Source organism: Taudactylus pleione, unplaced genomic scaffold, assembly GCF_031769625.1.
Source record: "Taudactylus pleione unplaced genomic scaffold, aTauple2 ptg000116l, whole genome shotgun sequence".
Classification (NCBI taxonomy): Eukaryota; Metazoa; Chordata; class Amphibia; order Anura; family Myobatrachidae; genus Taudactylus; species Taudactylus pleione.
In genome coordinates this window covers 17542197-17564959 of record NW_028284518.1, presented here as the reverse complement: position 1 = coordinate 17564959, position 22763 = coordinate 17542197, and the positions used below count along the sequence as shown (strand labels likewise).

Genomic DNA, 22763 nt, shown 5'->3' with positions numbered 1-22763 from the left:
GTCCTGTTCCGGCACTTACCTATCTAAAGTGGACTCCTACTAATTTTAATGGGTGCCATGGAGTATTAAGAAAAGGAATTATAGGCAAGTTAAAATTTGTGATTTTTCTTAAGATGTACTCTGCCTTAAAAATGTATTTTGTGCATCTATCAAAAACTACTTTCTTGTAACTGAAATGAACAGGAAAACAGTATACACAGACTTGAAATCTTTTGGATGGTTTTATTTTTGTATACATACAGTACCAAGAATCTTTGCGCAGATACAACTAGGTGACATGCACACATTTAGTTTGTAAGACATTTTCAGTACTTAATTTGAAAGCTTGTGCTATGGATGTGTACCACCAAACTACTCCTGAAGAGAAACAGTAAAATGAAACAAGTTTATATATTAAAACATAGGTAGGACCAAAAAATGTAACCAGACCAAAAAATTGCACTCTATGGGGCAGATGTACTAAGCTCTGGAAAGTGATAAATTGGAGAGTGATAAACTGCCAACCACAGCCTGTGACATGACAGGAGCTGATTGGTCGGGAGTGTATTAATTTATCACTCTCCAGAGTTTAGTACATCTCCCCCGTTATCTCTCAGAAAGATTAAAAAAAAAAAAGGCAACAGTTTTACAAAACCCTATGGCAGGAACAGAAGTTGCTTAGCCGGTTGAACACAAATTTCAGATACACCCAACATTTTTAACTTTTAGGCTGGAATTCATAGTTATAAAGGGCCCACATATTTCATAAAGCAATGCGTTTGAGTTACAGCCAAATATTACTTACCAATTTTCTTTAAAATTCCCACAAAAATACAATATTTCTCATTCATTATTAAGTTTGTAAATGTAAAATGAATTAAAAAAAAAAAAAGTCATACAGTGTAGCTTAATATGACTGAAGTATCAACCTATTGCATCAGCTTTTAGAATGGTGAACATGATAAAAGGATTAGTATTAGTGGTTTGAAGAGTGTACAGTACTATGTCTACAGTTCACAGATGATTGCTTCAAGATTACTGTACAAAGGACATTACATGTTATTACTTCCATGAGAGAAAACAAATAGATGGGATTTGTGTTTTAAACACTAAGAATAAAATAGGCAATTTTCCTTTGAAAACACTCACAGTACAATTCATAACATAAGGTGCATCATATCCCCACCTGTCCTAGAGGGGATGTCGTGCGCTTTAGGTCAACCCGACGGTAAAGTGGTCAATACTCTCAGTTCATTTAATGGCACTTCTTCCGATTAGGTGAACCTGTGATTTTGGCTCTACAACATTTAGCAACATTTATTAAAATACTAACATTGAATTTGCATCTGTACAAACCCCGATTTCCCTCCCTCCAATTCACAAAACTATACTTGCCACATGTCAGTTTGTTTTTTCTTATGCACGTTTTACTTTCTTGCTCATGATGTGCCTAAAACTCTACCAATTAGCATTGTTCACATTATGATTAACAGTATTAGACTAGAAAGCACTAATGTAACAGCTTACATTTATCACACTTTGATTGGCATGTGGTGTGGCTTTATACCTTACATCTATAGGCAAGTGTATGCAGGGCAGACCTTTGTAGGCTGAAATCACTTTGTTTTCATCATTTCTAGTACTTACACAGTAAAAAAAGTGGTGCAGCTGCAAATTGTTAAATTACCCAATGGTATCTTTGACAACTTGTCCATTAACCATAACAGTATTCATAAACTGTGCACCAAGCTAGAGATTAGGTTAACCCTGCATGAATATTGGCCTGCATCTGCCCAACAACATTTAGTAGCATACAGTCACACATACTATATTAAAACAAGACCCTTTCCTAATCGTTGTCGAATTTTAAGATCTCTGAATTAGTCAAGAATGCTGTCAAGCAATTTAAAACCATAATAGAAAGAAAATCACTGTTTATTAAGGATAAATGCATTTGGAAACCTACAGCCTGCTCTAAGACTTCAATCTGTATGATATAATTAAAATAAGGTGTTCAATGAGGTCTACAATTCTTTGTCTCTACTGGTAGGACTAAAATTTTCTTAAATTGCATGTAGGATTGCAACAGCCTTTCATATCATTCAGCACTGTCAATTCATGTGATCTGTCCAATTAATTAAGATTGCTAAGACATCCCAGAAGTTTTAGTCTCCATAGGTTTTCATTGGTGGAAAGCAAATCCTGACTACAAATCCGCAGGCAATGTTCTGTTCATACAGGAGGGAAGGATTCAGCAGAATTTGGCACATATTTACTGCACATCTCTCAAAGCCTGCTCCCACTTGTCTTCAATGTAAGATGTGAAACCTGAGGGGTAACGGTTAGGTACGCTCAGTAATGGCTGCATGTCATATATGGCAGCTAAAAGACTTCTTACAAGGTAGTGGTATTTCATTTCCAAGTTGGTCTGTATTGCTCAAGTATTTTAGCAAGCAAAAAATTCTAGGAGTCCATTAGCTCCGTCTTCCCTTATAGATTCATTAGGCTTATATTGATAAGTGTTCTTCACACTTAATGCAAAGTCTTTACCTCTGATCGGCAGAAACCTCCCATTGAAGCTGTGACAACTTGCCCCTACATGCTGTCAAAATGTTTCCAGGTTCTCTTCAACTTATGTCTTATTTTATTACTTACAGTTTGCTGCACATTTATTTCAAATTATTTCTGAGATTCAAATATAATGAAGGAAAAATGACAAAGGAAATATAGGATGGATATTGATCTTAATAAAGAATGAGTAATCCAGTCATTTAGATGTTGGAGTATGATTGTTTTCTTAAAACGTGTTGGTGACCAACTGGAGCATTATATGGTTATGCAGGTGAAAAAGGATGAGAAAAGAAATGTGGCCAGCAATTTATTATGGATCATTTTTAGCCTTCATACTTGGGAGTGTTACTAGAAGGCTAATTTCCTGTTGGTATTTTTTTGGTAAGAGTTGAAGGGGCTTAGCAGCTGTGTGGGAGGGTACCAGTATCAGATCATCCTATTGTTGGTCTGCAAGACCTGTGCAAAGGGGGACACAAATAATAAATACAAGAGATTTCCCTCCATGGGAGCTATCCGGCTATGTTGACTTTATACCGTTGACCGTGGTGTTTTCCAATACCCCATCCCCAATGGCTACAGAGTCATGGAGACCGGAGTAGTCTTTGAGTTCTGAGTTTGTTAACAAGAGGGGCTGCTCTCCCTTTTTGTGAGGTATGAGAGGCTGCCGGGTATAATGCTCTCCATCAGGGATATTTTCCGGTAGGTTTTGGTTCTTACTTTCAGGCAGTAGAAGAATGCAAATTATACAGATGAGAGTGCAGCAGGCAAAAATGATATGGTGTAAGAAGTACCCCTTCTGATTGTGCAGCTCCATGATAGGGGCAGTTAACATCCCAAATCCAGCACTGGCCAGGACCAGTCCCAAGCCACCACCCCTAATGGAGAGAGAAAAATATTCAATTAGACATTTGTTAGATTAGGGAGAACACAAATTAAATTGTATGAGCAAATAAATAGGTTTTTATATAAGTGAATAATGTAACTAGACCAGACATTAATCGAGATCATTTAAAAATTAATTTCAATGCCCAAGTCAAACTGTCCATTTCTATTTGTCATTTGATGATCTCCAGCTGCTGCCGAACATGGGAAACATGTTCTATCTGATGTGGCTTGGTTGCATCAGTCAGTGTCTATAGGGGATATTAAATTAATATATACACTAATTCAGACATATATGACAATAAAAAGCAACTTGTTATTTCTGTTGTTGCACCACAAAAATAAACCTATCCTTAAAATACATTTAACCTAAAATAACCAGACCGTGCAGCACTATACGGAATCTGAGTCTTCAAAATGTCATACATAAAATGTAATAGTTAAAGGAAGAAATAAAAGTGGGATTTGAATGCAAAGTACAGGACTTTTTCCTATTCACACTTATATTGCGTCTGTTCCATATTTTGGGACATAACCCTCCTCCCCTGCACCATTTTTTCTATGGTCTAGAACAGTGGTTCCCAAACTTATTTCAATCATGGCACCCTAGAGTGTCAGCATTGTTTTCACGGCACCCCTAACCCAAAACTTTGTTATTGAGAAATTCAGAAAAAATTTAGTAAAGTGAAGTAAATTGTGTTTACCTGTCATCCTTAGGCTCAGTCATGTGGTGGGGGACAGGTTTGCTTTTCTTTTTGTCCACATATTTAACATTACATTGACCATAAATTATTTGATTTAGTGTTGGACCACCAACCTGAGGCACCCCTGCAAATGTCCCGAGGCACCCCAGGGTGCCACGGCGCACAGTTTGGGAACCACTGGTATTGAAGATTAATGTTTTCTTTAGATTATTTTAACCCATTTTGCTGTTAGATTTTACTTTTGTCTTTACTAGTAGATTATCGGGCAGCTCCACCATCTTGGGGTCTGTACTATCTTTGTCTTTTGATTGCTATCAGTTATACAAAGTACCACCACCATCACGGTGATTTTCTTTAGGTCCAGTTTAGACTGATTGTTAGTAATGTAGTCTGATTATACACACTGTAACAGCCTCTGGACACCTTCTTACTCTTTATTTTTTTTTTTGTTCTAGTCCTCCGTTAAGCCAGGCTCAAAGAAAGGCAAAGCTATCATTTTTCTATTCAGCGTGGGACTGGCCCACAGGGGTATATTAGAAATCCTATGTGGGCTCCACCCCCTCCTTTAATGTCAGGTTCCAGACCATGTACTAAAAATTAATAAATGTATTTGAACACATTGTATTGCAGCATGATATGTCCAGTAGCTCTAAATGAGGTTCAAACTGATTTTACAAAATACTGGTGGAAAATGTATTATGTAATTTTTGTGGATGCCACTAGAGGGCAGGCATTGACAAACAAAAGAAAACCCACACTGACGCTCATCACTTTGCAGTTAATGATACAAGAGGGTATCCAGATGCAGTGGTCTAAATCTGTCACATGCCTAGTTCCTTCTGATCAGTCACTTCCTCTGTGCTAAATTATTTTATGGTGTGCAACTGTATGTCATTTCAGTCCATTACTCTGTGTAACCCTAACTATGCAGCCTGAGCTATCTGAAGAGTGTAAACTGGAGTTCCATGTGTAAAGCTGGGTACGCACTTTTACAATTGCAGGCTTATCGGGTAAAACTGTGCAGTCTGTCCCCAGTGTGAACCCGTCAGCTGCGTACACACTGTGCATACATAGCACAGTGTGTACGGGCTTCTATGGGATTGGGAGGTCGAACCGACGTATATTACACCGTACATAAGATGCGACCTCCCAATCCCGACCGTTTATCGGCTAACGCTGCTGCATCGGGACAGGGTACACACCTATACAATCCAATGGCCGTTCTCTCGATATTGGATGAACGGCCCGATGATTGTATAGGTGTGTATCCAGTTTAAGAGGGAAAGTACTACCTCTATACAGAAAAGGGCATTATTGTGGTAATCTGCCAAAGTGAATGATAGTTGCTCTACTGGTTGTTGTGAAAGGAAGAGAGGCCGACTGGGCTTCCTGCCTTCTTGGATAGCTAGGAGGACACTACGAGAAGACGTTGGGAAAAGCATAGTGTTATGAATAGGTTTGTTACAGATGCACGCATTTCTGAAGGATAACATTTATTAGTACATAGAACAAGGATCTATCATGCGAAGAAGTAGGATAGAAGTACGAAAAATACTCCTTTTAGGGGCACATTTATGAAAAATTATTTAAAACATACTATTTTTACATATATGTAAATAGGTAGTGTTGTTGTTACAGAATGACACTCTATACTACACAGTGTAAAACAAGTTTTAATTATACATATATCCGTAAGGCATATCAGTCCTTACAAATGACCGGAAAAGATGTTGAAATATTGATATGATTTTTTTAAACAGCACAAATGAGATTATGGTGGCATAACCCTACTCACAGTTGTCACATCATATCTGCTGGCAGAACACAAACCTCTAATATTGTATGTTTGTGTTACCTGGAAGCACATACATAAAGAGTAACAGGTACTCACATAGAAAAGAGGACACTTATTAGTAACTCTGATCACCTTAAACAAACTGAAACCCCTGAGGTGGTCTGTGTGCAGTATTTATGCAGCAGGTGTATAGTGTGAGGCTGGCCCTGGTCTCTCGCTCACAGATCAGTCCATTCATTGACTCCATTACCTCACACATTATCTCACACTTTTTCAACATGCCTGAAGCAGAAGTGTCAACATAGCCGCGGCAAGACCCAGGCCTCAATACCATTTTTATTGTTTTTGGTTTTAACTGGGGAGGGGGCATTTCTTGGCATTTTCTTTTAAAACTAAAAGTCCTAAATCAAATTCCATTGAGTAGCTTGAAGGAACCTGTGCGAGTGTCAGATGAATCGCCCACACTGCTTCCCGCACCAGCATAGCCAGATTTATACACCACTGACAAGCAGAAACTCTAATTATAATTAAATTGTGGTGAGGATTACAGCATTAGTACAACTACTGTATCATAAATATTTGCTTTTTTTGTTTACTTTTGTCCGTGCAATATGTACATGTTGTATAGATGAGATAAAATTGGTTGTGTATTTGGGGACCAGGTTTTTAGAGAAAATAGGCTTGGAACTCTAACTGACATTGGTAATCGGACGTCTCTCTCGGCACTCAATCACATTGACTGTGTCTCACACACATTGTGTCTCAGCCAATACCTGCTGGTCAGAGTAATTCTCTGTTCCACACACTAAAAGATGCAGCTGTGGATCCTTTTCCTACTCCAGGAAGCTCTTATAAACTGCTCTGGAAGGGCCATCATTGCACAAATGCTAGAGGTTATAAACAAATACGTACAGGAGGTAGATGAAACCGTAATATATTCCTACACACTTATTCAGGGCTATAATACAGTGTGCCACAATAGCATAGCCTATTTGGTCAATATACTGTATATACTTAGAAAGTAATGTTTTCCTACAGTGATCACCTGGAGAATGCAGTTATCTACATTGAGGGGTCTATTTACTAAGCTGTTAGGAGATCAAGTGAACGGTGATAAGGTACAGGGGCGTATCTACCCCTTGGCCAGGATGGCACTCGCCAGGGGCGCCAGCTGAGGGGGGTTCGCCACCCGGCATGCCACGCGCAGCCAGGTGATAGAAATCAGGGCCGCTGATTATTATTGTGGTGTGTGGTCTGGGACCGGGGAGCTGCTGGCAGCCCGGGGCGTAGTAAGCGCAGGTATCAGTGTAGGGCACTGTCCGGGCAGGGCTGGACCATACACACTGTGTGCTTCATGTCACCTGACTCCTCGGATCATTGGCTGAAAGATCCAAGATGTCATCAGGCAGCCCCGCCCCACCTATTCAGGCCCGCCCCCTGGCCACAGCAGCATCATCAACACAGCACAGGCAGGCAGCCTATGCTGTGGACAGAGCTGTAACTAGACTTTTTGGTGCCCTGTGCGAGAGAGAGCATTGGCACCCCCCCAGTTTTTAAATAGGGACATAAGATAGTGAACCTGAAAAAGGGCCATAGCTTCATGGGGAAGGGCCAGGGTAGAGATAGGGGTACTCCTGGGGCAGCTAGGAGAAGCTGGGGATAAAAGAAGGGGACGCTACAAGTGAGGATGAGTGGGATGTGGAGGGGGGAAGGGTAGCACAGTGTGGGATGTGGAGGGGGAAGGGGAGCAAAGTGTGGGATGTAAAGGGGGGCAGCGTGTGGGATGTAAAGGGGGGCAGTGTGTGGGATGTAAAGGGGGGGTAGAGTGTGGGATGTAAAGGGGGGGAAGAGTGTGGGATGTAAAGGGGGGGAAGAATGTGGGATGTAAAGGGGGGGAAGAGTGTGGGATGTAAAGGGGGGGAAGAGTGTGGGATGTGGAGGGGAGAAGGGGAGCACAGTGTGGGATGTGGAGAAGGGAAGGGGAGCACAGTATGGGGTGTGGAGGGAGAAGAGAAGCACAATGTGGGATGAGGAACCCCTAAGTGCGTATTAGTAAAAATTTGCGCAAATAAAATCGCGGTGATCCCGGCAGAAGCTGTTACGGTCTCTGACACTGGCTATCAGGATCGCAACTTTTGAGTGACGCACTAACACTGAGACAGAGACTGGGTAGCTAAGTGTTCTGTTTGTGACGACTATGGGGTAGCTTGCGGGCACAGCTCATCTCAGCAGGCAGTGGCACCCTGGGGCAGGGCAGCTGCTGACATCGGTCAGTGTGCCTTCCCCCCTAGGCAGAAACTAGTGGGTACTTTTTATATTAAATTAATCTTTATCTTAAGTATTTTTATTTTAAATTATATAAGTACAGCGTGTAATTATTCTAAAAAATATGGGGGGGCACCAGTCCCTTACATTGCCAGGGGCGCTCAGACCCCTAGATACACCCCTGATAAGGTACCAGCCAATCAGCTTGTAACTGTTATTTCACAGGCTGTGTTTGAAAAATGGCAGTTAGGAGCTGTTTAACTGGTACCTTAACACGGTTCACTCTATCTCCTAACACAGCTTAGTAAATAGACCCCATAATCATTTGTTGGCTAAACCAATACCCATGAGAATGCAGCCTATTAATTAACTAGGCATATAGTCACATATTGGTTATATACCAGCTTGCACTGTTTGTAGGTATTGGGAACATGTTCATCGACTTTGTGTAAAGGTAGAGACAACTCACTAGCCATCTTTATTTCTGCAATGCATGGGCTAAGACAGTGGTTCCCAAACTGGGGTGCCACAGGGTGGTTTTCCAGGACCAAATCCAATTATTTATGGTCAATGTGATAGGCAAAAGCAGTACTGCTGACTGCCAATCCCAAAATATGTGGACAAACAGAAGCACAACTTTGTCCAACACCACATAACTGACCCTAAGGATGACTGTAAGCACAGTTTACAAAGTCAATTTAAGATTTTTTTTCTGAATTTCTCAATTGAAACTTTTGGCCCTGGGGTGGCACAAAATAATGCGAATATTATAGGTCGCCATGATTCATGAAAATTTGGAAACCACTGGGTTAAAAGAAAAGGCAAAGCTCTCTAATCCACAAGGGATCCACTTACTTAACTCCAGGGATAAATAGATCCCCATAGTGGGAATATTTACCAGACGAGAGGAATCATGCAGGGGATTTCAGAAATAGGATCTCATTATGTGATGCAACAAGTCATATTATGTGAAATTTAGCATTAAGAACACATCCAGCTCTCATTGCATCTGGCGCACATAGTAAATTGCTAGAGTTAACATGGTTGCCCAATACCACACATAATATGACAGAAAATGAATATATGTATAATATAATCTAATACATAATTCCATTGTGTGATATTTATTAGTTGAACAAAGCCATCACCTCTGGGTCAGTTGCTGGCAATCCTGCTCAGCCTGCCACCCCTCCACAAAGTAAACACAGCTCATGTAGCACCCAACAAAGCAACTCAACAACCTTGGGTTTCTATTTACTAAGCAGTGTTAGGAGACAGAGTGAAAAGTGATAAGGTGCCAGCCAATCAGCTCCTAACTGCCATGTCACAGGCTGTGTTTGAAAAATGACAGTTGGGAGCTGATTGGCTGGTACCTTATCACTTTTCACTCTGTCTCCTAACACTGCTTAGTAAACAGACCCCTCACACTTCTTCATCTGCTGAGTGGAAGGGTCTATTGGAGGATGCTGGCTGTTAAATGCTTCTGGGGTCTGTTAGGTGGGAATTTGTACACCTAGGTTACACAGCTGTGGGAATTCACTGTGGGGAGAGAGCTCCAAGCAACTTAATATAAGATTATTTCATTACTGTCTAGGCACATGAGCTACACAATCGGTTGTAGTGAAAAACACACCCAGGGACGGACTGGCCCACAGGGGTACAGGGGAAAATCACCGGTGGACCCCACATCCTCCTCTAATGTTAGGTTTAAGAGAGAGAGATGGGGCCCTGTCTGGGTCTATAAAAAGAGAAATGGGTCTGATGCTGGAGTCAGCCAGAACTCCCAAGGACTCTATTGCTGCAGATAGCACAACAAAGAAGTTGGCAGAGGAACCCATCCATATCAGAGCACATGCTGCTCTCTTAATCTGATGCTGGGTACACACGGAACGAACGTCAGCGATAACGATATCGCTGAACAATCTCCCTTTAAAAATCCTGGTGTGCTGGATGATCGATATTGTTCATCCACACACCCAAACACCACCAACGATCAATGATCGCGGACCCCTATGGAGAGATAACAAAATCGTCAAGGTTGCATGCATTGGACGATGGTCAATTTCATTATCGTCCAGCGGGAGCGCGCATCGTTGGTCGTTCACTGCATACACATGGAACGATATCGTTATCGTTCATATCGTTGAAATATATTGTTCCCGTGTGTACGCACCCTTAAGCTGCACACAGCTCCTTACACTTCACCACCTCAGGTATTGCAAACACAAAATACATTGCATGTGGCCCCTTAGTTGTAACAATTGACCACCCATGTTCTAGACTGAGTTTCCCTGTCATTACTCCAGGTACAACTGCAGATGAATTGAAATCAAATCAAACCATTAAAGCTTAAAATTGAGAGTCTACATAAAGATAATGCAGCCAGATACTATGCTACTCAGTTGATGGATATTGGAGAGCAGAGTAACTCAGGATTTAAAGCCAACATTAAATAAAATAACACTCATGGAAGACTTTTGCAATTTGTAACCTAAGAATAAACCCAGGCAATGCCAGGAACAAAAACTAATATATTAAAATATATATTAGAATAAGTAAAGACTGATCAAGCTCACATTCAATTAATTTAATTAGCAGAAATTACAGCCAAAACATCTGGCAAAATATATATATATATATATATATATATATATATATATATATATAAAGTGAGCAGAGATAAATTATACAACAAAAGAAAAGAATAGGCCTTAAACAGCAGTATGCAGTAAGTGATTTTGTTTCTTTTTGCATTGCCAATAAAACCTTGAATCACAATACAAACAATGCCAAGGCTGGTTTACCTAATGTGAGTGCAGCCAGGCTTTCCATGCAGATTAGGACAATTAATAACTTTCAAATAATATCACTCTCAAAACAGTAACAATTGCACAATATATTAGTTTTTATTATCAGTCTTCACAACCAAGTGTGTACACTATGAATATAAAAATTGCAGATGACTCACAAATATCAAATTGTGACATCTAATTGTGTAGTAAACATGTTCAGAATTATCTGATCAATTGGATTCTTAGTTCATATGTAGAAGGAATTAGCTAAAGGGCCCTGCAAAATATGACTAAGAGCCCCCACATCCCACTTAAGATATCATCACCTACAAAACTTACCAGCTTATTTTATATACAGACCCATATATGCTATATTATCTCTGTGTATGGCCCAGTTTTCTTGCTTTCAATAAATAGCATAGCTCTTGTGAATCACTCACTGTGGCATGCGGAACGCATCGTGTTTGGAAAGCTAGGAGTGGTCAATAACATACTCCACCTGAACAATTTTCAGTTTACACTATAGCAAACCAGCATTCACTGAATGGGTACAACTGGAGGTCAAGTAACCATTTTGTGCCTCAGTGATTTCTCTTGTTCCTATAAAAATTCTTATGGGAAGTTTAATTCTCTGCGATGTGCAAGCACAATGTTTGCCTGCACACATTCCTGAGGATTACTGTAATCCAACAATGCTCCTATTACTGCGCACTCCTAAATGGTGCAAGGTAAAATAGGAGATGTTGGTGTTTATAAGGTGCTGGTATTCCAACTGTCCCCAGGTTACTGTGGTGCTTTGCTGACATGAATGAGAATCGAATTTCCCTCATAAGCTGCATTTTCAGTGTTAATTTTGACATAAACAGTGAATGTAATACATCTCGTCATTACATTTATTTGGTCAGTCTGAGTGCATACTAGACAAAAAACGGTATCTATGTTAAATGTTTGCTTAGTTGAGATGTTTCAAGTTCCCGTTCTGTACTGTGACCTAACAGGCTCTGTAGTTGCTGCTGATCTGCACGGCCATGACTCAGTAGTAGGGTGCACACTTAGACAACCTCTCACACAGTTTCACAATCCCTATCACGCTAATCTTTCTAATCCCTCTCCTTCTACAATGACTGTGGAGAAAATAGCAAATGTGCATGATTGACATACCAGCTGTGCACAACAGTTTAATCTGATAAGTAAAATGAGACCAATTAGCTGCTGATAGAAAGCACAAACAAACAATACAGTCATCAGAATACCATGCTACATGGAAACAGAACCGTGTGAAGTATCTTCGTAAAATGTGGCTACAATTGTAATTTAGACAGTCACAGCAATCGATAAAATCTAGAGAGAGGTGGATAAATGTGTTCTTCATATGTAACAGAATAGCTATAAACGATAAATAGAGAGGAGTGGAGATACAAATAAAATAAGATGTACATATATAGATATGGATCGCAGGCAAGGCTACAGAAGACCAAGACAGCGTCCAGTATATACTGAATCAATTATTGAATCTAACATCACTTCGAGTGATCTAGAAGACCCCACAACATCGTCCTAATCCCCCATGTTCCCTTTAGGGGTGGCTACCAGAGCCCTCACATCAAGACGAAGAGAAGGCACATACGTCGGGCCAAACAGAATCAGAGGCAGAGGTCGCAGACCACCGCTGCCTCACAAAGTCTAATATTTAATTTGTCTGATAAAATCTTGACACCGATTGAAGAGAAAGTTCTTAATCTAGGACTTTCGTTTGTTCCAACGACCAACTTCAATAGCTTTCAATGACAAATTGAAAACTACAAGCTAGACAGAACATTAAGACTAAAGGAGCATTTTTCCAAAAATCCAGCAACCTTCAAATCGCAGTCAGATCATACCTGACAAATTACGAGCACTACAACCAGGCTCACGTTTTGATCCATTGTCAGGCAACTATTCCATCAAACATTTACCAGAATGGTGTGAGAAACGGTACAGGAGGAATTAAGAGATACATCACTGGGACACTCCAATTTGAATACAGAAGAACGAAAAGCGCTACATAATGTTATGCACTATGAAGATATCGTAATATGTCCGTCGGATAAAGGCGGCTCAATCACTATACAGAAGTTAGACAGATCACAGGTGCACAACTCCAAATTACTGATATATATATATATATATATATATTAATATTATAATGCAATAAAATTTTGCAATAAATAGAGGTTTTTAGCATAATCATGGCCAAGGTTATGGGCCTACCCACCATATCCAGGTAACCTCTGTAGGGTATGTCCCTAACATACTAGGGTTCAAATCTAGAGCGCAGGACATCCCAAACCAGCTCAGCCGAGCCACCCCAGGGCATCGCTCTAATGAGAAAAGTGAAGTGTGAAGTAAGAAAGGTAAGAGCAGCTGTGGCTACATATATAGAATAGAAAAGTGAAAATACAAATATAATAAAAACAAACAGTAAAGTGTTAAAATGTGCAAATAAGGAAGAATGTGTTATAATGCGATGCCCTGAAGCAGACCAACCAAAGCAATCCAGGTGACCCACGCCCCAAAAATCAACCCAAAGTTGCACTACAGTATATAACTTGTAGGACTTACCTGAAATTGTGCTTATTACTAGTGTGCATATACAATACCAGACTGCTTTAAACCATCTTTCCTATACTATACAGAACTTGTCTGACTACAAAGAAGAAATTTACCATCAATTAAGCGATATTACCACATGCCAAAAATGACAAGGGAACCCAACGGCTTCCTTTAAAAAAACTTGCATCAGAACAGGGACTCATTTCTTCGGAAATTAAAAGAATGCTAACAACAGAGTATCCGATTACAACGTTACTCTACAGTGTCCCCAAGGTTCATAAATCGTTAAACCAAGCCCCCTGGCAGACCCATAATTTCTGCCAGGGGGTAATTATTTCAACCGGTATCTGTCTGTTTGGACAGGTTCCTCCAGCCTTGTGTACAAAATTATTTTTCATACCTTAAGGATACAACCTCATTATTAAAGAAACTAGATGACCTCACTGAGATTCCAGACAATCTCCTGTTATGCACAGTGGACTTAAGGAACTTGTACACCTGTATTGCCCATCAGGCCGGTTTGTCAGCAGTATGCCAACTTATAACAAATAACCTTGTGTACAAAAGCCCGGATGTTGACTTGTTTATTGCATTGTTAGAACTCACCCTAGCAAAAAATTATTTCTACTTTGACGGCGGGTTTTTCCTGCAGATAAGCCGGCTGTGCAATGGAACAAGATTTGTTCCTGTCTGATGAAACTATTTCGCATCACTTTTTTTTTTTTTTTTAGGTACATAGACGATCTGCTAATTTTGTGGTCGGGTCCAAGATCAATCATTGAGGTCTCTTGCATGTACAAAATAATACTCCCCATCCAGTGAAGCTTACCTTTGAGAATAGCAACACTCAGATAAATTATTTAGACGTTACAAATTCTTGTCTAAAAACAACTATTTTCTCTAAAACCACGGACCATAACAATCTGTTACACTATAGGAGTCATCACCCTCCTAGTTTGAAATCTAGCCTCTATTACAATTCCTTCGGTTATGTAGGATTAATAACGATCCTACTAGAATTAAGGAACAGTTAGACTAATGATTGTCAAAAGGTTACAAGTATAGCTCCCTAATTAAACAGCGTGATAAGGCATTAGCTATTCTCCTCGGACATTACTGTTAACTCCTAATGTGAAGAACCAAAAGACCAATAGAATCCCTTGGGTCAATCAGTTTAACTTGGGTAGCAGTACTATAAAACATACAGTAAGAAAGTATTGGCCACTCATTAAAAGAGATTCAGATCTTTCTGTCCTACATGACCAATCTATAATGCATTGTTACACTAAAGGAAAAAATTTGAAGGATGTATTGGTCAAAACAGACGTTACGTCCCAGGGTGAACATTCTGAAGGCCATTTTTTTACGGCACAAAAAGGCAGGGGTGCTTTAAATGCCCCAATTGCACCACATGCCGCTATATAGTCATTGGAGATAAATTCTATCATCCCCACACAGGGAAACAATATAAGATGAAACATCACGTTACATGTACCACAAAATTTGTGGTTTCACTAATTTCTTGTCCCTGTTGGAAATTATATGTGGGAAAGACAGATAGAATGTTTAAGGAACGTATGGCCTTACACAGAAGTGCCATCCGAGCAGCGCTACACAAAGGCCATAGTGACCAGCCGGTGGCCAAGTATTTTCTTACTTTAAAACATAAGTTATCCTCTCTTCGGTATAGAATCATAGACCATGTTCCTCTGCTGGTTAGAGGAGATCATTCACGACACTTGTTGCAATTGGAATCTCACTGGATTTATAAGCTCCCAAAGGCCTTAATGACCATTTAGGTCTACAGAATTTCTTATAACATCTACCACATAATATATGGACAATAGTAGCTCCTCTATGTCTTTTGTTATGAAATGAATTATCTTTGTGTCAATTCTACTTACTTAATTTAAGATCATGTCTGCCGTTACATGTTAACGTTTAGTAGTAGTGTAATTTTTACCAGTTAGGAACTTAGGCCCTGATTCAGACCCTTTTGCTAGGATGTGTTCGCATGCAGCCGTCAGCTGGCAAAGTAAGCAAATCCCGCGATCGCACAAGACATTAGCATGCCCACTATGTCTTGCCATGCGATCGCGGTGTGTATTTAGACGCCCACTTTCCCTTCGCAACATAAATCATCTCCAGGAAGTGTATTAAACAATCGGTAACATCGGACCCATACGCAGCACTTGTGGCTGACCATACCCTACTGCAAGCACTGCGAGTGCTGCTGTGTGTAATTCAGCCATGTGACGTGTACGCTGACGCTGCGTCTTATTTTTGCACGCCCCTGAAACGGCGTTAAGACACACAGACATGCCTGCGTTCGCACCACCACTCCCCAGTTTCCATCGACCACCCGTCACCACCCACAAACGGCTCGTCCTATCACTCATTCTAGTGAGGCGTCCATGTACAGGGTGCGAACGCTTCCAGATCGCATGGACTAGTTTGCGCACTTCATCTTATACGCATGCGCAGATTGCAAACATTGGCAGGCTACATGCAAATGCAGCCTAGTGAAGGGGACTGAATCAGGCCCTTAATTTAATATTGCTTCACTAAGTTGTTTTCCTATTGAATGAGGAAGGATTATATCTTTAAAATGAGTATGATGCTTAGGTTATTAATTATGTCACTTGAGTAGCAACAGATTTTTTCTGATGTCAAGGTCATTAAGTTATGTAATTTGTTTAAGCACAGACCTTTTTTTACAGTAATCTAGTAAGTTTTTTTCAGCCCAATATTTTGAGCAAAGCAGAATGTTTATGTGATCAACTCCTAGATTCATGTGCAGTTATGAGCAATTGACTTTATATGCTTTTAGCACTTAACAGGTCTCCGTAGATTTTTAATTCACGTATATATGTATGATGACGTCAATTAGCCGCGCCTGCGACGGGCTTCTGGGCGTTCACCTGTACGTGGTGTTTTTGAATAAAGGTTAGCCAGTTTTCATTGCTTAGTGTTATCCTGACAAAACAACAAATTAAAGTTCTGAAACGTTGATTTCTATTTCAGGACCCCATTGTCATTTATTGAAGTCGGTCTGAGTGATGCCCGCTATACTAGATAGATAGATAGATAGATAGATAGATAGATAGATAGATAGATAGATAGATAGATAGATAATTTTACTGAGCCTTTTAGGTTCTGAATCTGTTGTACATGTACCCCAAGAGGTACTGCCAAACAATGCTGTGGGTTAATTCAGTCAGTTAAACATTACTGATATTATTAGTAAAGAATAACATATACAAGACAAATGATAAGAATGATTTTAAAAGCATGTAAAAGCACAAGCACTGCTTGGTAAAAAATGAAAACATACTCAGATTAGGAGGTACTTTGAATAAACACACACAAAGGAAATTGTGTATCTTGAATATCGAACAGTTACAAATTGGATAACACGTACAGATGTGCCCACATACATCTATCCTTCTTGTGCTACAAGTCGCGCCACACAACGTGGGAGCTCAATGTGACTTGGAAGCGCCGAGCGTCTTTTTGTGCGTCTTTTTACCTTCAAATGTGTCTTATTTGTACAACTTTGTGACTAGATAGCACAAGCTGCTTCTGCTGATTACCATGATGTGCAGCATGCCTATGTTCTTGAGCGAGTGCGGGTGTATTTGCATGCAAAATGCTACGTTACAGTCACTGACACTGTAACATAGCGTGTCGCATGAAGATACACCCGCACTCACAGAACATAGGCATGCTGCACATCGTATTAATCAGCAGAAGCAGCTTGTGCTATCTAGTCACATAGTTGTACAAATAAGACACATTTGAAGGTAAAAAGACGCACAAAAGACGCACAAAAGACGCTCAGCGCTACTGAGTCACACAATGGCATGGCAAGACTAGAAGGGCTGTTTAACGCACAAGCAGGCTAGATGTATGTGGACACATCTGTAGGATTTCTTCAATCTCAGGTGTTTTCATTGGTTTCCCTCAACAGTGCCAAATCAGGCAAAGTGTGTATACAGACAAAGAGTTATTACTGACAGAATGATTTGTGTTAGGTATGTACCATAGGAAGCATATACAATTGGAAATCCTGATCATCTTACATTACAAACTGTAAGCACAAAACGACTGTGTTACATAAACTTGGTGTGTCTGTGTGTGACTTTGTTGTAAGTACACAGAACTTGCCAGTACCCATAGCATCATTATGTATGCATGTAGGTTTCTATTAATGGCAAAATCATGATCCCTGCACTGTGGTGGGCATGTTGCATTGCACCTCATCAACCCCACTACCTCCATTATATTTCAATGGTAATGGGACAAGGTTAAATGCATATAGGATCTTTTTTTTATTTTAAATGGTAGATGTTAAGACGAGTTGACAATGTAGCTCATTACATTCTTGCCTTTGACATTGGGAGGGATATACTATGCATCGCATCCCTAATGCGGTACATTCCACCTATTGGATCCCTCTCAGGGGGAAGTGCAGAAGAAGCCCATAGGCTTCTATTGAGTAATGCCATTTAAATCCCAACGCCAGAAGACCGGCACCACTGAAAATCCTGATCGGTAAGTACACTAACTAACCTAACCCTCTCTCCCCCCCCCCCCTAACCCTGACCCTCCCTTAGAGGTGCCTAACCCTAACCTCCCCCCTAGTGCCTAACCCTCCCCTAAGTGCCTAAACCTAACCCCCCGTCCCCGCAGCCTAAACCTAACCCTCCCAGGGGGTGCCTAACCCTAACTCCCCCCTGGGGGTGCCTAACCCTGACCCCCCCCCCTTCCCCTAGCTTAACCCTAACCCTACCAGGGGATTGCCTAACCCTAAGTGCCCCCCAGGAGTCCCTAACCTAACCCAACCCCCCGTGGCTTTCCGCGCCCGGCTTACCTTCGTTCGGTATGCCGGGCATCGGCTCCCGGTGTAGGGATAATGATAGCGCCTATCATTTGTCCCCTGACGGGATTGCACAGTCGGGAAGCCGATGGTCGGCATTTCGACTGTTGGCTTCCTGACTGCATACCATCTAAAGATGGTGTTAACCACAGGGTCCAAGCTCCAAAATGTATCGCATTCCGGAGCTTGGTACATATGGAAATGCGGCAAAAACTCAGAAAACTGGGCTTTTCTGAGTTTTGACCGCATTTCGGCCTGTAGTACATCCCGCCTGTTACAGCTTATGCAGAATATTACTTAACTTGAGGAGGATGTGCAATACTTTACACATCTTAATAGGTTTGCCAGAAGACATCACCCTAGTGACCGGTAAATACATACTGGGAGAATTATTGGCACTATGATCATAGAATAAAAATCAAAGCTGTTGGATGAGAAAGGTAACAAGACACATTGTTATTTCTGGACAAAAAAGAACCAGGAGCCATACCTGATAACAGTGGGTGTGATTTCAGCGCAGAAAAACACACTCAGACTTCCAACTGCGTGAGAGGAGAACATTCCGATGATGGAGAAGATAATGGAGAACTTATTTTTCACAGTTTCGCTCATACCTGAAAATAATGTAACACGCTCAGAAATGTAGTTGCCAATTCACTGAAGAATTGTTCTCTGATTTTTTTTATATGATAATGTCATACCTGCATCAGGATGCTGAGTGTATTTTCCAATCACTTGTTACAAACAAGATGGTGTTGAGAAAAGGGGGAAAACAAAAAAAATAAGTCAAAATTCAGATTTGTCAGCCACCTTTAGTCATATTGAACAATTTTAATTACATGCAGTTTAAAGGTCTTTGACAGAAGTGACTCTCTTAATTAATTTTTAAGCCAAAGACAGAATTTAAATAAGATAACACGCATACAGACAGTAGATTAAATATCTTACAAGTACATAGCTGAGTGTCATATTTAACAGGGGAATTGGCAGTTTTAGCCTCAAGAAATGAGTCGGCTGTTTAAAGAAAAATTCTTCCCACCAGCAGGATTAGGCAACAACACATCTCTTCCCCCAGCTAGCACAATAGTGGAATCTGCTGTACAGGACCCACATCTCCTAACTCCAGAAAGCCCATTTCCCTAGTGCAGGACTATTTTAAATTTCACAGCTTCTGACATCTAAAGCTGGCCATACACCTGCATGACCAGCATCAGATCCGATTCAGCATCCGACTCCCCGGAGCTCCCAGGCAGTCCCGGCAGATTATTTGTTGTTTTTCTTAGCACAGGATCTGTCGTATGATCGATCCTGTGCCTCACGCGCTCATTGAAATGACTTGAATTGCCGCACGATGGATCACATGAACAAAATAAACAGCACGATCTACACACAATAGGATGGAACACATGCGCTGCACATCTGATCATAAGATACGATTATAGGAGCTGCAGAAGTGCGCATCGGATCGTATCTTCCTAGAAAAATACACGATTTTCACAAGATCCATCATATGACTCGTTGAAAATCGGGCAATCGGCCCAAAATCGTGCAGGTGTATGGCCAGGGTTCTCCTCAAAAGCACTGAGTGGATGGCTATGGCGGCCGTCCAAACAGGGTTCTCAATATATGAGGGACAGAGGTACTCAAGTGCTGAAATTCATAATTGTCATGCCTTCTGTAGCTGGAGAATTGAGCATTGATGCCTAATCATACAGGTGGATGTAGTTATTCAACAAAGGAGAGCGGAAGTAAAATAGAAATTAAAATATAAAAATGTAATGTTGGAAGCATGAATTGTTATCTTGATAGGAATGAAAAATGGGATGTAGCGTGCTCACTGACAAGCACTATGGGGGCCTTGGAAGGCAGGCGCCGCAATGTCAGCAAGCGTAAAATGCACCGGTGTACAACTGTAAATATGATGAATTACTATAATGTTTTTAGTTGTACCGCCGGTGCTCGTAAACTGCTTAAATTAGCATTGCTGACATTGTGGCGTCTGCCTTCAGAGGTCCACATACTTCTTGTTTCAGATGTTGATTGTTGACAAGCCGTATGTATCCCATGAAAAATGTGTGAGCAATCATAGCAATTTGATAAAACTTAGACCACCATCGCATTGAGATAATTTAGTTTCTTTAAAAATGTCAATTTCTCTTTCCAGATTTTGTAATTTATACATTAGCCATAAAAATTAAATACAAACATCCAGTTCATACTGTAGCAAATCAAGTGTAACAGAATATGTTGCTGCATAGATTTCCCAATGAAACTCTCAAGCTCTCAAGAGTGCTCATTCGGACAGGACAATAGAGTGAACGGTCAGCTTCTGAAAGTCTAGTTAAGTGCTCATAATAAATAAAGTTGTGGAATGTTGTGTTTGGGGCGTCCTAGGGGGGATACAGTCAGGATGCCGGCACTGATATTACCGGCGCTGGAATCTGACTCCTATCACAATCCCGGCGCCGACATCCCGACCGCCGGGATACCGAAGGTAAGTAGCGGGGTGGGGGGGGAGGGTTAGGGTTCGGGGTTAGGCACTAGGGGGAGGGTTAGGGTTAAGCACTATGGGTGGAGAGTTAGGTTTAGGGTGCGGGGAGTGGGGGGTTAGGTTCAAGCACTAGGGGGGGAGGTTGGGGTTAGAAACCAAAGAGGGAGGGTGGTGGGGAGAGGGGCAGGGTTAGCATACCGACCAACAAGTATCGGTATGATAGCCCCGTCGGGATGTCAGTGTGGGGATTCTGACAACCGGCATACCATACCAATTCCTCCATGGGGATATTGTGATCTAATCAATGGTAAATCTTATCAATTTGCCGAAACCACTTTATAGTCAGAACAATTAGGCACATACCAAATATGAACAGGAATGAATGCATACATAAGTCACACATATACAGAATTTTCCAACATATGACCACTTGAAGATATGTTACTTACAGTTCAGAAGGCCAAGTTGAAGAAGGGAAGCCAGGGCAGTTAAGATCATAAATAGCAACAGTCCGCCTCTTCTCCCCAAAAATCCCACAGCGGGGCACATAGCCAGACATGATGCCAATGTAATGCCTGCCATTGCAAAGTAGTTGGCATAGAAGTTGTGCATGATGTTCATGTTTACTTCCGGGTCCATCAGACTTTTGGCAAAACAGTGGTGTATTCCATAACCAGTCAGTCTGTATACAATAACATTGAGAGAGCTTGGTGTAACTAAGCATCCATGAAGTGGTATACTAAATGAACCTGGCATACAAACAGTCAATTATGCGTTATGTTGGCTCCATGTATACAACGTGATTCTCCCTGTAACAGATACACTGGTGCCTTTGTTGTAAAAAGATTCAACTTTGTTAAATATAATACCAGTATTTACAGTGCTTCACTTTTTCCACATTTTGTTATGTTACAGCCTTATTCCAAAATGGAATAAATTAATTTTTGTCCTCAAAATTCTACATACAATAGCCCATAATGACAACGTGTAAAAAGTTTTTTTGAGAATTTTGCAAATTTAATTTAAAAAAAAAAACCTAAGAAATCACATGTACATAAGTATTTACAGCCTTTGCCATGAAGCTCAAAATTGAGCTCAAGTGCATCCGGTTTCCACTGATCATCCTTGAGATGTTCCTACAGCTTAATTGGAGTCCACCTGTGGTAAATTCAGCTGATTGGACATGATTTTGAAAGGCATACACCTATCTATATAAGGTCCCACACTTGACAGTGCATGTCAGAGCACAAACCAAGCATGAAGTCCAAGGAATTGTCTGTAGACCTCTGAGACATGATCGTCTCGAGGCACAAATCTGGGGAAGGGTACAGAAAAATATCTGCTGCTTTGAAGGTCCCAATGAGCACAGTGGCCTCCATCATCCGTAAATGGAAGAAGTTCGGAACCACCAGGACTATTCCTAGAGTTGGCCGGCCATCTAAACTAAGCGATCGGGGGAGAAGGGCCATAGTCAGGGAGGTGACCAAGAACCCGATGGTCACTCTGTCAGAGCTACAGCATTCCTCCAGAAGGACAACCATCTCTGCAGCAATCCACCAAACAGGCCTGTATGGTAGAGTGACCAGACGAAAGCCACTCCTTAGTAAAAAGCACATGGCAGCCCGCCTGGAGTTTGACAAAATGCACCTGAAGGACTCTCAGACCATGAGAAACAAAATTTTCTGGTCTGATGAGAGAAAGATTGAACTCTTAGGTGTGAATTCCAAGCGTTATGTTTGGAGGAAACCAGGCACCGTTCATCACCAGGCCAATATCATCCCTACAGTGAAGCATGGTGGTGGCAGCATCATGC

At 41.0% G+C, this 22763-nt stretch overlaps 1 protein-coding gene across 1 annotated transcript in view; it reads right to left on the bottom strand.

The window, feature by feature from the left end:
• Positions 1–202: 202 nt before the first annotated feature.
• The window catches only part of SLC22A23 (solute carrier family 22 member 23), a 174542-nt gene continuing 151981 nt past the window's right edge, over positions 203–22763 (bottom strand). The window contains exons 7-10 of the mRNA XM_088471707.1: positions 21400–21632; positions 19161–19193; positions 18950–19073; positions 203–3425 (exon numbers count right to left, since the gene is read on the bottom strand). Coding sequence (XP_088327833.1) covers positions 3068–3425; positions 18950–19073; positions 19161–19193; positions 21400–21632 — 748 coding nt within the window. The 3' untranslated portion in view covers positions 203–3067. The remainder of the gene's footprint in view (positions 3426–18949; positions 19074–19160; positions 19194–21399; positions 21633–22763) is intronic.